Consider the following 15,796-nt stretch of genomic DNA (forward strand, 5'->3'; position numbering starts at 1 on the left):
CCTCCTAGGCTGGCGCCACGCGGCGTGTGTCTTTCTGTGACTGGCCGCCCCCCGTCCTGTCCCCCAGGCTCATGCGCGCTCTAGCCTGTGTCAGGGCTTCACTCCTCGTTGAACCGGGGCTCTAGTCCGCAGGACAGACAGACCGTCTTGTTCACCCATTTGCCTGTGGACGGACATCTTTGGCAGCCGTGTTCCAGCCCACGTAAGACTGCCTGATGAGACTGAAGCCCACCATTTTTCATCTAAAAAGAGTCTGCGAGCTCTCCTTCAGGGCGACGAGCTTCAGCGTTTTCCTTCCTCACCCGGTCTCTCTGCGCTGCGCCGCCTGCACGGACCGCGCGGCGGCCACCGGGGCCATCATCACACAGTTGCAGTCTCTGGCTCAAAATTTGACTTTTAGCTCTTTTCTTGACCACAGTTCACAAATACAAAAGTCAGTCTTCTGGGTTGTTCTGACGTCACAGTAAGCAGCACACAGCCCGGGAGACGGCGGGCCAGCAGGCGGCAAGCAGGTCTGTGGAAGGGCCGCGGCCACTCGTCGGTCGTTCTGTCCTTGCTTACGGGGATGCGGGAAGCCTTCCACGACCGTGGATGGAGTTCTGCCCCCGCGTCCCCACGAGTCCTTCCTGCCCTTCTAAGCTGGGCGCCCACGACCACGTGTCCGTCCGCCGAAGGCCCCGTCGAGCATGCAGGCCAGCGCGTGTGTCCGCGCTCCGTGCTGCCCTGCTGGGCAGGGCGCCTGCAGGCTCGGGACCCAGAGCCCAGCTTCTCCCTCAGGCTGGGAGGGCACCCGGCCTCCCTCTTTCTGGGGGCTCCGGCGGAGGAAGACCCTGGGAAGCCGAGGTCAGGAAAGGACCGCAGACGGCCCCGTCTGCAGACCTGATTTCGGGAAGCTACATCCTGATGCTGCTAGGGACCCTGCTAAGTCGTTAAGCTGTCCCGGCATCCTGGCACAAAGGAGGGTGGGTCAGTGTACCGCCGACAAACCCCTAAAGCCTGGAAGCTCCCCCCAGAGGGGAAAAGCAGGAGCTGCGAGTGCTAATGGCTGCGCGTCCGGGTGAGCCGACACACGGGAGACGTTAGAAAAAGCAAAACCAGCTGCGGAGGCCGGTGATGCCGGAACAGACTCACCTGCGCTTTGCTGTCGGATGAGGGGGGCGGCCTCCGAGGGCCGGGGTCAGCCGGGGCGGAACAGAGGCGCCCCCACCCCTCCGTGTCCTCCCAACGCTCTGCCCGGGCCAGCCCTGGTGGGGATCATGCTTGAGGGGACCTGGTGCTGGGGCCGGGGTCCGCTGTGTAGCCGCAGCGGCCCTCAGCGGGGTGGGGCCCCCGTGGGAAGGGGCTTCTGTTTCACAGGAGGAGCCCGAGGGGTCCCGACTGTCCCTCCTCATGTTCCACGTCACTGGGCAGGACTCGAGGGACCCGCCGTCCACTGCCAGCCTCGGGTGGCAGGAAGCTGGAGGCCTCGGGGACAGGGTGTCGGCGGGCCGGAGGCACACACGCACCAGGGACCGGGGCCCTCTGTCCCCCCGGCCCTCTTGAGCGGCGGGAGCTTGGAGCGAGGTGCCGGCTCCGAGGCAGGGGACTGTCCCCCTTGGCCTGCGCAGCACCCGGCCTGAAGCAGGTGAGTGGCCGAGGCTAAGACACCCTCCGTCCTGGCCAAGGCCCCAAGGCCCTAGAAGAGGCCCCAGAGCAGCAAGCGCTTGGCCTCGACGGGCCGACCTGAGTCTCGCAGGCCGAGAACACACCCCGCACTGCCTGTGGTGGACGCCGCAGTGACCGAGCGGGTCCCCACCCTCGGATGGTCCGGGTTCGGGGGACACCTGGGAGTCACGGTTCCTAGCCCTGGGACCTGACTCGGGCGGGATTGTGGACGGAGCCCAGAGGGCGACGCTCTGACTGAAGCCTGAGCGTGAGCTGGGAGGGTCCGTGTGCGTGGGTGTGGGGGAGGGGGCGCGTGTGTCAGGGACTGTGTGACGGAGCGTGTGTCAGGGAGCCAGTAAGGAGATCTACGGGGCAGGAGGATCTCTGTGCGTCCGAGATGATGACCAGGAAAGCCACGGTGTGAGTGTGAGGGAACGTGTGTGAAGGGGTGTGTCTGTGGAAGACCATGGGTGTAGCACAGAGTACACACGCGTGCAAGGCCCCTGGAGGAGAGGCTGGTCACGGTGACCAGAGCCAGTGTGCGTTTGTGAGACGGAAGAGTGGCGAGAAACCAGGGCGTGGCCGGCGGCACACACTGGACAGCTGGACAGCATCTGGTGCCACCGACAGAAGCTGAGACGCCACTTTCCCCCTTGGCCTGGGGTCGGGCCTGTGGATTCCCGGTGCTTGGAGAACGTGCGAATGGGTTCCACGGGAGGCACCGTGTGCCTGAGCGGCGATGCCCCAACCCTCCTCTGAGGGGGCAGCTGCTGAGGCACCCACCTTGGACGTGTGGCTGGTCACGATTTCCGCCGCCACCCAGGTGCTGACATCATCCGCGCTGCGCAGGAGCTGCAGCAGGTACTTGTCCTGGACGTAGCTGGGCAGAAACAAGCTGCAGGTCTTGGCTGACAGGGAGTCGGAGGAGCCGGCTCTGGAAGAGACCCGGGTGCACATGGTGGTGAGGAGGACACGTGGAGGTGGCCCTGCCCGGCCCTGGGGCTGCAGGGTCTCTCTGGATCCACGGGGGGCGGGGTGGGCGCAGGATGGGCGCGGGGAGAGGGGAGGGCCCGGCTCCGGGGCCGTTCACGACACCGGTGTCTCCCTTTGGTCACGAGAGTCCACGAGACACTCCGATGAGGTCCCCAAGACCCTTCCACCAGCCACCTGTCCCAGGACTCTAGGGTGACGCCCCACAGGTGAACACTCACTTGGGGATGGCCACGCTTTTGTCCATGACGCCCAGGGCCCGGGAGTTCAGGAAGTGGACAGGGTGGCACTTCTGAAATAATTCCTGTTGGAGACAACGACACAGACGCTCGGTCCTTTCCTCGCGGACCGGGCCGTGTCTCGGGGGGTCCTCTCTGCCCGGCTGCCGTGACCCTAGGTAGGATCACTGGGGTCACCATCACTACTGTCTCCTGCCAAGTGACACAGGGTCCAGGATGGCGGGGGTTGGAGGGGGTGCCACAGGGTGGGGTGCCCGGGGGCGGGGCTGGGGGAGCTGAGGAGCCAGGAAGGAGGAGGCCCGCAGGGCGCCTCTAGTGCCTGCAAGATGGGCGTGTCGGGACGGCGGGGCAGGTGGCAGGGGAGGGTCTGCCTGCCGCCGCGGCCCTTCCGGGCGTCCTCCCCACAGCCCCTGCCTGTGCCTCTGGCCCCATTCCCTGCCCTCCACACGTCCCTCCCGCAAACCTCTCTCTAGCACCAGAGCATCCCTCCTCAGGACGCCCCTGCGGGGGAGCTGCACACAGGCCCTCACCCTCCGCCCTGGGGGGCACCGCCCCCCTCCCCTGGGGCCGGCCGGCGGCCCCCAACACCTGTTGCAGCAATGTCAGCTGGCTGAAGAGCTGGTGGGTGCTGTACTCAGTCAGGAAGTAGGGCCCCTTCTCGTTGGCCTTGGCATAGGGGCCGTAGAAGTCCTCGAAGAAGCAGGGCTTGGGCAGGGCGGACGCGATGGTGTACTGGCGCTCCTTGTGCGGCAGGGCCAGCCCGTTGCCCCGGGCCAGCCTCCAGGGGAAGCTCTGCAGGGCAAGGGCAGGCTGTGCTGAAGGGCCGCTGGCACAGCCGGTCCTGCCTGGGGCAGCCTCTGGGGGTGGAGCGCTGGAGGGGGTGCAGGCTGCCTCCGGGTCCGGGACCCTTCGGGCCATCTCAGGTAGAGCCACAGAGCAAACCCCTCCCCCTGGGGCCGTGCTGGCTCAAGGACACCTGTCCCAGCCACTTCAGCAGGTCCCCCAGGGACGGAGGCACTGGGATTTGGGGCCATCCCCTGACATCACGGACAGGTCCCCACAGACCTGGCTCACATCCCAGGCCATTTCCCGACAATGGTTTCTTCCACCCAGACCTCTAGCCCGAGGGTCAGAACGTTAGGTCATCTGAGCACCTGGTCTTGCACGGAGCGAGGTGGGAAGGGCAGTGCCACCCTCCTGGGCCAGTGCCCAGGACCAGCAACTTGGGGGGCCTGTGCGTGCTCACACGTGTGCGTGGGCGTGTGTGGGCGTGCACGCTCCGTGTTCTCTGAGCTCAGGCTGAGCGCCGGGAGCTGCCCTGCCTGGGAAAGGCCCCCACCTTCCGGGAGATGCCGTCTTCTGAGAGCCTCTTACAGAGGGCATTGAGAGGTCTGGCGTCGTCCTCGGCCTCCTTGGGGTCCTCCAGGTCGGTGCCGCGCAAGGAGCCCTCGGCCCGCCGGTCAGTGCCCACCTCCAAGAGGCCCAGCAGGTGCTCGGCGGAGCCGTCCAGGGGCAGGATCTGGGCAGGAGCACAAGGCGGTCACTTGCCCCCAGACCGGGGCGGCGGCTCTGAGCGCCCGAGTGTGGCCCGTGGCGGTGCAGGGGCTGTTCGGGTGCTCTGCCCCAGGTCACCTTGGAGGAGATGAAGTCCTCCAGCCTGCTCAGGAGCCCGGAGTTCCGCGTGAAATCCACCGCGTAGCAGTCCTCCAGCCAGGCCTGCAGGAGGCAGAAGCTCCGCTTGTAGATCTTGGTGAAGGTCGAGGTGGGGTCCTGGTGGGCCCTGCAGGCAGAGGGGAGGAGGCCTGAGTCATGTGGGGGCCGCCGGCTGGCCGTGGCAGGTCCGTCTGCTGCACTAGGCACATGGCAGGCGGCAGTCACCCCGCCGAGCACAGGGGCATGAGTGGGTTCTGAGCGTGGCTCTGCCTTCCAGGGCTAGTTCTGCACAACCCTCCTGTCTCAGGGGACAGGAGAGGCAGGAGCTGCACAGCTGGGCCACAGGCTCGGTGACTGGGCAGGAACCTGATGCTTTCCTCCGCCCTTGCCTGGTGCCCAGTCCTGGAGCATTTGTCACCTCCTGCAGCCAGGGCCTGAGACGCCCAGGGTCTGGGAGGCAGTGTGCGGACACTCGAGCAAGAGGTGAGGTGGGAGCTGGGCTCCACAGGCCGGTGTCTCTCCTGTGAGTCCCTGCCCCCAGGGAGGGAGTGCAGGGGGAATCTGGCGGTGCCACGTCCCTGTAGCTCCCCGATCCCAGGATTCCAGCCCCCGCCTGAGGGCTGGCAGGGCCCTCCTCCCCCTGGGCTGCCCCCGTCCAGTGGATGGGCGTGCCCCCCCCCCAGCCACCTTGCTACCTGTCCTGCCCCTACCCTCAGCCTTCCCCGATCCTCACGGCCTCCAGAGCCGAGGCCTCTCTCTGGCCACGCGCCCCTCCTGCTGCTGCTTCCCCTCCCTCAGGACCCCGTGGCCCTGTCCGTGTTGTCCCTTCTCCCACCCGGCTCTGCCCCCATCCTCGTCAGGGTCACTGGGGACCCCGTCGCCCTTCATGGTCACTAACGGGGCGCCACGGGGTCCACCCTGGGCTGTGTGGCCCTTGTGGGGCCCGGGGCCCGCGGCCGTACCTGGACAGGGTGCTGTTGATGCGGTCCAGGAGGAAGTGCAGGAAGTCCTGGGGTGTGCAGAAGTAGCGGAAAGTGTAGAGGAACTGCTGCACGTAGCCCTCCAGGAAGGCGTCGCTGGGGTGGAGAGGGGTGGTCAGGTCACAGGCCCGGCCGCGGCGCGTCCTCCGGCCCTGCCGACCCGGGGCCAGGCCCCCGGCTCGTGGGTTCTCCCTGTGCACGCGAGTAGCCAGTCCCCCCACCAGACCTTCCCTGTGCCACAGGAAAGCTGGGGGGGCCCGGCTCCCTGCAGCCTTCATTAGCGGTTCTGGGGCGAATGTGTGAGAGGGCACGCGTGTGAACGTGCGTGAATGTGAAGGCGTGAGTTGTGTGTGTGAGCGTGTGCACACGTGTGCCCATGCCGGCAGGATGGTGGGCAAGAGAACCCTTCGGGGAAGTAAAAGGTGCACGCGGGGTGCTGGTAACAGGAGCGACCCCCAACTGTTTCTGGTGAGAGGACCTTCTTCACCATTGATTTTGGAGGCACCCTCACTATCTGCTTCTAGAACCTACTCAGAAATCTCCTATGCGCATGTGGCGGCCCCAGCCCCCATACTGGAACTCACGGCGTTAGAAATGAGAGCAGCAATCTGTGCCCCGAGGTTCGCAGTTTCCTCAGGACAAAACTAGGTAGTTGAGGGAATGAGGGTCCTTACCCTTCAATGAGTGTCCCCCACCCACAGGGGTGCCCCAGAGAGCCCGAGGTCAGGTGACACCATGCAGGTCAGTGACTGAGTTCCAGAAACAAGGAAGGCGTGTGGGTGCTGGCAAGGCCGCCTCCCTAGCCACTGGAAGATGTGCTGCAGAGCTGAGACCTGGTGTCCGAAGAATGAGGGGGGCCAGCCACCTGGTCACCCTGGGGCTTCTGTGGGCTGGGGGTGCTGTGGCTGGGGTCAGGCCCAGCCTGTGAGGATAAACCACAGCCTTCGCGAGTGAAGACCCTCCTGTCGTTGGAGATCCTATGCACACACACACAGCACACCACACAATAGGCCTCAACACACACTCCCATGCATGTGCGCACAAACCCAATTCACACCCCCACGCACACACCCGTGTACACACACACAACTCACTCACACCCCCCCACACCCATGCATGTACACACACCCCACTCACACCCTCCACGCACACACACTAACATACGTACGCACACACCCCACTCACCCCCATACCCTACTCATACCTTCACATGCACATACCCACCCCCATGCACATATGCACACACTCACACCCCCACATGTGCACATATACTCACACACACATACCTGCACACACAGATACACATACCTCACTCACACACCATAACACACATACACGCACCCTACTCACACCCCCCACATGCACACAGCACCCATGCATGCACATATACACACATCCCATACCCTACTTACATGCCCCCTACATGCACACAAATACTTCACTTACACCCCCACTCACACACCTAGCACACATGCACACAGCCCGCTCACACCCATACATGCATACATACCATGTACATACGTACACATGCATATACCACCCACATGCATAGCACACACATGTGCACCCCTCTCACACATCACACATGCACACAACACGCCCATGCACATATGCCATGTGCACACACACACCCATGCAAATACACACCCCCACTCACACTCTCACACACACACACTGCTCATACACATGCAGACACATGTACACACGTCTCCTGTAATCACACAGCCAGCCCTTGGTTTGTGTGTGCGTCATATACCCATCTTGCAAAGGTCTACCTGGGCCATCTGCCAAGTGGAAGGCTCCCAGCACAGCCAGGTGCAGCCCACCTTGGGAGTTCAGGTTGCGTGGGAAGAGACTGCTGTCCTCAGAGGACTGGCAGGCTCCTGCTTTCAGAGACTTCCCTGTTCCCCAATAGCCTCCAGTGTCTCCTGCTGACACCTGACCATCAGTTCTGGGTCTCCAGAGCCTCCAGTGCAAAGAAGGCCTTGGGGGTTCCTAAGTGTGTCATGGGTCTCCCAAAGCCAAGACTGGGTGAGCCCTCCCACCACCGCCTGGGAAGGTAGTCTGTACCCACCCCTGAGCTGCCAGGCTGTTGCGTCAAGGGAATCTCAGGTGGTCAGGAGGGGCCAAGGGTGGAGGGGTCTGGGGGGTGTCCTGGGGGTGCCTGTGACCCTGGGTGTGAGGGGCTGGTCCTCCCTGCTGCAGGGTGAGTACGTACACCTTGCATATCTGTTCGGGGGTCTAATGACCACACACACTCATGCCTAGAGATAGTGGCTGCAAAAATAATTCAACACGCATGCTGAGACCAAGCTCCCTCGTGGGCCCTGGGGAGCTAGACAGTTAATTATGGGGTGTTTTAACCTAGCACAGTGGCTGTGATCCAGGCATGTTTCTGAGGCTCCTGTGTGTGTTTCGTTTTAGAAGCCTCCTGGGAGGTTAATTGTGCGTGGCTGCATTCCCCAGCACCTGCTTGGGTGCCCCTGCAACTCCAGATGCAGGTCTGGCCAAGAGCTTGGTGAAGAAGGCAGATGGCAGCTGACATGGGCCGCTTAAAGTTCTGATGAAAATACTTTTTAAATGAAAAAAAGGATAAACCCATCTCAGATGAGGGAAGGCAGACTTTCCTCGCCTCATTCACCTCTTGGGGCCTGTTGCTTTTTTTCTGCCTCCCTTTTGCTTTCAAAAGGCATGAAGGGGTCCAGGGGATCTCACAGGCCCAACTGCCTGCTTGGGGCATGGGCAGCCGCACCTGGAGTAGAGGTATGCCATGAGTCCCAGAGGTGTGCCGGCCTGTAGGACGCGGGCCTTCCTCTGCTTGCCGCCTCGCGGGTGCTTGCTGACGTTGTAGAAGATGAGGGATGAGGACTCGTCTAGGGGGCTGAAATCCAGCGTGTCACAGTGGGCGGCCGAGATGTTCACGATCACAGGCAGGGCGCAGGGCTCCAGGCCCCACCGCTCGGCATACATGACCTGTGTGTTGTGGGGGGAAGCGAGCTGCCTTCATCTGGTTGGCCTGTGCTGCCAGGGTGCTGGGTCACCTGCTACTGACCCGGGGTGGGGGGCAGGGATTCGGGCAGACTTGCCTGCAGATACTTCTTGACCAGTCCCAGGAACTGCACTTTGCACTTCATTTCTTCCAGCTGCCCTCTCAGTTTGGACAGCATGGTCTTCACCTCGGAGCCTGGAGGTGGGCAGAGTTGCCACAAAGCGGGCCCCAGGCCCTTGCCCCCACGCCCAGCCCCCCGGGAGCCGCCGCTACCTTTACTGCGCTTCTCCTTCTGCAGGAGCTTCTGGTAGAACTTCAGGGTCTTCCGGTGGTTCCTCTTCTCCATCAGCAGCTGCTGCTCCAGCTCCTGGCCAGGAAAGAGCCCGCGATGGCCCGGCGCGCTCGCGGAAGCCGGCCTCCCCTCGGGGCCCGCACAGAGCCAGAGCGCGGGACACGTCCCACGCGGGGACACCAGGGTTCCTAGGGACCTCGCAGGGACAGTCATGCAGCCACAGAAAGGTGTCTGTGTGCGCCCCGGGAGACGTGAGTTCGGACGAGGGGACCAGCCAACGGGAAGGGAAACCTCGCTGCAGTGCGGGGAGGAGGCTAGCGGGGGGCGGGGGGCGCTCGGCCGCGCCCGCGGGACCCTGCAGGGGGACCTGGGGCTCTAGCCGGCCGGGATGGACCGGGACGGTTTCCTCCTGCCCCGGCAACAGCCCAGCCAATGACAGACGCTCACGGCCCAGCCAATGGGAGGCGGTCACGGCCCAGCCAATGGGAGGCGGTCAGGGCCAGCCAATGAGAGATGCTCACGGCCCAGCCAATGGGAGGTGGTCACGGCCCAGCCAATGGGAGGCGGTCAGGGCCAGCCAATGAGAAGCTACTGCTCTTGCAGCCCCCAGTTTAGGCCAATGGACTTTCGTTTGCAGCAGGCGCCCCCACGTCCTCTACAAACGCGCCCCCAGGCCCCGCCCCGCCCCGCCCCGCCGAGCGGCTGCCCTTGGGCGGGGCGTCCAGGATCGCTTCTGGCTGGTTGGGGGGCGGGGCGGGTCCCCCCCCCGACGGGTCCCCCCCCGACCGGCCGGGGACCCCAGCTGCCCCGCGAGGCCCCTGCAGGACCCCCACGGGGCTGCCGCCGCCCTGCACGTGGGCCCCCGCGGGTGAGGACCCCACCCGAGGCCCGGCCGTCCGGCGCGCGTGGTCGAGCCCGAGGGACGCCGGTGCGGAGTCCCTGCCCCAGACTCTGGCTGACCCCCCCCCCCCCGCCCCCGTTCCCTCCGGGCCCCTCGGTCGTGCTGCAGCACGGGGTCAGCGGCCAGGACGCGTGGCCACTGCTGCCCGCGGGCAGTTCAGAGAGCTGGTGCCAGGGGGGCATCCTCGTGTCACGGCCGGGGCGCCCAGAAGCAGGGGTCCCAGCCCCTCCTGGAGAATGTGCATCTCGCAGGAAGGTCCACGAGTTTGCTTGGCGGGAGCAGTTTCTGTCCTCCCGTGAGAGCGGTCTGGATTCTTCGCTCCCCCAGAGGGACCAGGGAAGCCTTGCTGGCAGGGCAGGCTCGGGGCCGCGACTGTTAGAAATGACCAGAATCCAGACATGGTTCCTGCCTTCAGGAAGGAGGGGACAGATGTAGCCTGGCTCACTGCCCCCACCCTGCGGGGCCCAGGGCTGAGCATGGGTGTGATTCTGGAGCGGAGAGGGTGCTGGAAGCCTGGCACGGCCCTGGGAGGGGGCCTTGAGCCACCGCGGGTCTCCAGCTGGGGGTGTGAGGTTGCCTTTACCTGCAGGAGGACGACAGGGGTGTGGGGTGGACGCAGTGAGGGGGACCTGGCCAGGGCCAGGAACCAGAGGAAGGGGCAGAGGCCCAGGGATCTCTCAGACTCCCACCAAAATAACTTCCTGCTAACCGGGTTCACAGTGTTCCCAGGACCCTGAAACGGCCACACTGACAGGAACCTTAATCTGAAACCAAATACACAGTGGTCTTCATTTGGGCGCATCTAATCAGCTCAAACACACACAAGCTTCCCCCATTCTCCTCTGACGACAAGGGACTTGGCTTTGTCAGGAGCATTTATTTCTGTACAATGTTGTGAAATTAAAAATGCAGGTGGTGTTTTTATCTAAATATTTGAATCCCCTCTATCTAGTGATTTTACTGAAAAGGTGGTTCGTGTGGCTGTCGTCTTCCCCGTGCTGCTATCCCGACAGCCAGGTCACCGATGGCCGCACCAGGTGGTAGGAAGCACCAGACCCCGGGCAGCTGTGGGGCAGGAGCTGTGTCTGCTGTTGGGGGACGTGCTGCAGACTGAATACCGATTCACCTCCTCCTCCACGCCTCAGTGGTTAACTCAGGTCTCCCAAGGCCTCTGGGCCCTTCCAGCTGGGCCACATGCAAGCTGCAGGGGGAGGGGTCACACCCTGGGACAGCAGGCCATCTGTCTCCATGGAAACAGAACTGATTTGGACCACAGCGAGATCCCCGCAGGAGGCAGCTGCTTGGGGAGGAAGCCGGCGAGCGGCTGCTGAGGCATCTTTCGGCTGGGACTCTGTGTGAGGAGCCCGTGGGTCTGACATCACACAGCCTGGCTCCAAACCCGCCTCCCCGACTTGTCGGCCCAAGGACCCAGTCGCTGGCTGCCAGCGTGGGGGACAGAATGAGCGCCCCCGGTGCATGGGGCAGAATTGCATGTGCAGGACCTGCGTTCACCTCTGACGTGGGAACCACGGGCATGTGAGGGGCGCCTGGGGGGCTCCGTGCATTAAAGCCTCTGCCTTCGGCTCGGGTCATGATCTCAGGGTCCTGGGATCGAGCCCCACATCGGGCTCTCTGCTCCACGGGGAGCCTGCTTCCTCCTCTCTCTCTCTCTGCTGCCTCTCTGCCTACCTGTGATCTCTCTATGTGAAATAAATAAAATCTTTAAAAACAATAAAATAAATAACACGAAAGTGTCAACTCCTGTCTCGCAGGCCACATGGCTGCCGGCTACCCAGTGGGTGGCACAGGTCTGCAACATGTCATCCCTGAGGACAGTCCCGTGGGACGCCACAAAGCCTGGCAGCAGCACCCGCAAGTGGCCCCCACAGCTGTGCTCCAGACGGACTCATCTCCGTCCCCTGGAGGTCTGGTTCGCGCGAGGACCAGGGGCTCCGCCGTCCCATCACTGCGTGCTTCTCTGTGATCCTGGCTTGCTTTCTTTTTTTCTTTCTTTTTTTAAATCTAAAATTTTTGGTTTTTTAAAAATATTTTTATCCATTTATTTCACAGAGAGAGAGACCACAAGCAGGCAGAGAGGCAGGCAGAGAGAGAGGGGGAAGCAGGCTCCCCGCTGAGCAGGGAGCCCCATGCAGGACTCGATCCCAGGACCCTGAGATCATGACCTGAGCCAAAGGCAGCGGCTTAACCCACTGAGCCACCCAGGCGCCCCCTTTCTTTTTTTTTAAATAAAGATTTCATTTATTGATTGGAGAGAGAGAGTACACAGAGAGAGAGGGAGAAGCAGACTCCCCACTGAACAGAGAGCTGGACACGGGGCTCCATCCCAGCACGTTGGGGTCATGACCAAAGGCAGCTGCTTAACCGATGGAGCCACCAGGTGTCTCTGCCCCTGGCTTTCTGAAGACCGCTTGACCCTGGCTGACCTCCCTCAGAGCCTGAAGAGGGGAAGGGCGGCCCTGAGCTCTCTGTCCCTGGGTTCTCCCTCTGTGCAGCTCAGGACCGCCGCAGCGAGGGCCCTTCTGCAGCGACTCCGCAAAAGGCTCTGTCCGGCACCATCGCCCCCTCACATGCGGTCCGGATGCTGATCCAGACCCCTCCCGCCAGAGAGGGCCGATCGGAGGCACCTGCTTCCTTCTGGAACAGGGCTCATAGAGTCCAGGACCGTTCTGATTGACTTTAAAACTAAATCTATGTGAACTAAATTCCACACAACAGGGGGTGATGGAGAAGACACACTCGAGTGGGGCGTCCCCACGGCCATTCCTCGCAGGAGCCCAGCAAACCCGACCCCAGTGGACACGGACTGGCGAGGTCTAAGGAAAACGTTCAGGGTCATTTGCGTTGAGGTGTTTCCCCACGGCCTCACCCAACAAGCGCCTTTCCCCATAGAATTAGGAGGAGTCAGTGTCCGTGTGCTCTGGGGAACAGCCACACAGAGCAGCCCTCGACCGACCCAGGCCCGAGAGCTGCCCGCCCCGCGGGACGGAGGGAGCTGGAGAGCCGGAACTCGTAGACGGAGAGAGAGGAGGGATGAACAGAAATCAGCACCTAAATCCTGAGAGCAAGGGAGGGGGGCCTGTGGCGTGGGTGCGCGGAGACGCGGGCACCCAGCCGGCCCTCAGGGCAGGGGCACCTCGGCGCACGCTCAGGGACGGACACCGCACCCCCCAGCAGCTCTGCCCTCCCCAGCGCCGGGGCCTGCTTCGCACTCCCTCGGTTTGGGGAGGGAAGGGACAGTGGGTCCGAGGGCGGTTCCACCGTCGAGTTAGCCCGAGGCTCACGATTTGAAGCAGAAGCAGCGGGTTCTCAAAGAGAAGCGCGAACCTGCGGCCACAGCCAGCCCGCCACGACGCAGACGAGCGCGCGGGAACTCACCTGTCTGCATTCTGGTTCCAGGAGAGACGTCTTCCCCAGGTGGGCAGGAACAAAAAGGAGAACCAGGTCACTCCGGGTCACTCCACAGTGTCCCTCAAACTGCCTCCCTCCTCCTGACACCCCGCCGGTGCCACCACAGAGTGACTGTGGGGCCGAGCCAGTTTCCGAGGTGGGAGACCCAGGACATCTCGTCCCAACCACAAGGCCACGGTCTGGGTTAGAGCGGTGCTGGCCGCCAGCACACGCCTGGCCTGAGCTGGTCTCTGAGCCCACCTTCAAGAACAATCTGAGTGTGGTGCAGGGGTGACTGCTGTCGCTCGTGAGTGCGGCTCCCTGCAAAGGGCCAGCGCCCTGAGGAGAGCGCGGGATGCAGCGAAGGGCCCCGTCAGCCTACACCAGGCTCTCGCACACACGAGAGCCTCTCCCTGTGGCACTGAACACGAGGGGCTGGAAACCGGGCTGTCTGTCCATTGCCGCCCACCCCAAAGATGTGGCTATAGTCAGCAGGCGTGACCTGTGAAGTCAGAGGATGACCTATGACATTGGAGGACACACCTGGACCCTTAGCATGCCCCCCCCCAACTGCTGGGATTAAGCTTCTGGGGAAGGCGGTGTGGACACAGCGAGCTGCCCCGGGAAGGGCCCTGTCCTCTGTGACAGGGGCGTGAGCAACCCCCCTGGCCTCCCTGTGCCCAGGTCAGCGGGGCTCTGGGTCCAGCTGAGGTCAGAGCGGCGAGCTGGTGGCGGGCCGTGTGCAGGGACTGGGGCAAAGGAACCCGCGCGGGGACCCCGCCTCGCCCTCTCCGTTCACTGCCATTCAACTAGAAGGACATCCACCGGCATCGGGTCAGAGAGTTATTTATTTACTCGAGGGAGAGAACGCGCAGGGAGCGAGAGTCCCAAGCAGACTCGCTGCGGAGCGCGGAGCCCGTGTCGGGGCTCGTCCTGGCGACCCTGAGACGCAACCCCGGCTGGGACCGAGCATCGGACGCTGCACCGACGGCGCCACCTCCGTGTCCCGCTCTCAACTGTTCTCAAGGTTTTATTTGGATAAACTCCTTTGCGACAAAATATGTACAACATGAAATTCCCGACGGTAACATTTCTTGTCACGCCGCTGAGTGGCTTGAAGTACATTCACCCTGCGGGACGCCCTCCACGTCCGGCATCCACGGCTGAGGCTCTGTCCCCACGAAGGCCCCATCCCCGCCCCCGCGCGGTCTCTGCGCACGTGGCCACCCCGGGGACCCCACGAGGTTGGCGGCACACGGTGCTGGTCCCTCCGGGTCTGGCTGTCACTCAGCAGGCCTCGGGGCTCCTCCTCGTGGGCCGGGTGCTGGCCGGTCCCCTGCGAACGCACTCCCCAGCTCCGTCTCCGGCCGTCTGCTCCCGTCTTGGGGCGGCCGTGGGCGCGGCGCAGGGGGCTCCCGGAGGCCTCCTCCGGCTCTCCGGGGTGGACACGCAGAGCTGGACTTGCCGGCTTACGCAGTGCGGCCACGCTTACTTTTTGGAGGCAACTCCGGAGTGGCCGCGCCGGTCCCCCTTCCCACCAGCCGTGCACAGGGCTCCCGTTTCTCCGCGACTCGCCAACACGGTCTTTTCTTTCTTTTTCAAATTTTGGTGGGAGCCGTCCTACTGGGTGTGAGGGGGCGTCTCGTTGCGGTTTAGTTTTCCACAGTGACCAGTGAAGTGGGACTACTTTCAGCTACTTGTGTCGGTCCTCGGGGGAGACGTCTACGCGGGTCCATCAGCCCTGGCTAGGCGGGGGCCCTGCGAGGCTGCTGCCGTGTTCCCTGGACATTCTGGACATTTCGCCTTTCTCAGAGGCGTCTGTGGGTGTTCCCGGCTGCTCTTGGCGTGCCCGTCCCCTCTGCGGGGGGCATCCTTGGATGCACCACGTTTCAATCGAGCGCAGTTTCTCTATTTTCACTTCTGTTGCCTGTGCTTTTGGTATCGTATCCGAGAAGTCGTTTCCGTGTCCAGTGCTGTGAAGAAATAATTTATAATTTAGCTCCAACGTTCAGGTCTCTGACGGCTCAGTTAACTTCTGGAAGTGGCGCACATACAGGCCCTTTCGCAGGTCACGCCGTTTTCCCAGCGCCGCGTGTCGCGAAGGCCGTCCTTTGCCCGCTGGCTGGTCTGGCGGTTGGTCAAAACCCATCTCACGCGGGCTTGTTTCTGGCCTCTCCAGTCTGTCCTGCGGGTCTGTCCGTCCGCCCTCGTGCCGGGCCACACTGCGTCGGCGACGGCAGCTCTGCAGCAGGTTTGGAATCAGAAGAGTGAGTCGTCACTTCTGCTCTTCTTTTCCAGGACTGTTTGGCTCTTGGAGGTCCCTTGAGAGTCTGTGTGAATTGTAGGTGGGATTTTCTATTTCCTGAAAACCCATCATTGAGCTGCTGCTCCTTTCAGCTCCGCGGCAGTGTGGACGTGTGCATGGGGCACACTCTGAGTTAGAAGCTCCGCGGCAGTGTGGACGTGTGGATGGGGCACACTCTGAGTTAGAGGCTCCGCGGCAGTGTGGACGTGTGCATGAGGCACACTCTGAGTTAGAAGCTCCGCGGCAGTGTGGACGTGTGCATGGGGCACACTCTGAGTTAGAAGCTCCGCGGCAGTGTGGACGTGTGGATGGGGCACACTCTGAGTTAGAGGCTCCGCGGCAGTGTGGACGTGTGCATGAGGCACACTCTGAGTTAGAAGCTCCGCGGCAGTGTG

At 63.1% G+C, this 15,796-nt stretch overlaps 1 protein-coding gene across 1 annotated transcript in view; it reads right to left on the reverse strand.

The window, feature by feature from the left end:
• KNDC1 (kinase non-catalytic C-lobe domain containing 1) overlaps window positions 1-15,796 on the reverse strand; it is a 59,746-nt gene that overhangs the window by 5,747 nt on the left and 38,203 nt on the right. Inside the window, exons 18-26 of the mRNA XM_059172758.1 lie at window positions 8,769-8,862; window positions 8,593-8,690; window positions 8,259-8,479; window positions 5,489-5,602; window positions 4,506-4,653; window positions 4,213-4,392; window positions 3,462-3,665; window positions 2,856-2,938; window positions 2,428-2,578 (exon numbers count right to left, since the gene is read on the reverse strand). Of these exons, the coding sequence (XP_059028741.1) occupies window positions 2,428-2,578; window positions 2,856-2,938; window positions 3,462-3,665; window positions 4,213-4,392; window positions 4,506-4,653; window positions 5,489-5,602; window positions 8,259-8,479; window positions 8,593-8,690; window positions 8,769-8,862 (1,293 nt within the window). The remainder of the gene's footprint in view (window positions 1-2,427; window positions 2,579-2,855; window positions 2,939-3,461; window positions 3,666-4,212; window positions 4,393-4,505; window positions 4,654-5,488; window positions 5,603-8,258; window positions 8,480-8,592; window positions 8,691-8,768; window positions 8,863-15,796) is intronic.

This window comes from Mustela lutreola, chromosome 4, assembly GCF_030435805.1.
Source record: "Mustela lutreola isolate mMusLut2 chromosome 4, mMusLut2.pri, whole genome shotgun sequence".
NCBI classification, from domain to species: Eukaryota; Metazoa; Chordata; class Mammalia; order Carnivora; family Mustelidae; genus Mustela; species Mustela lutreola.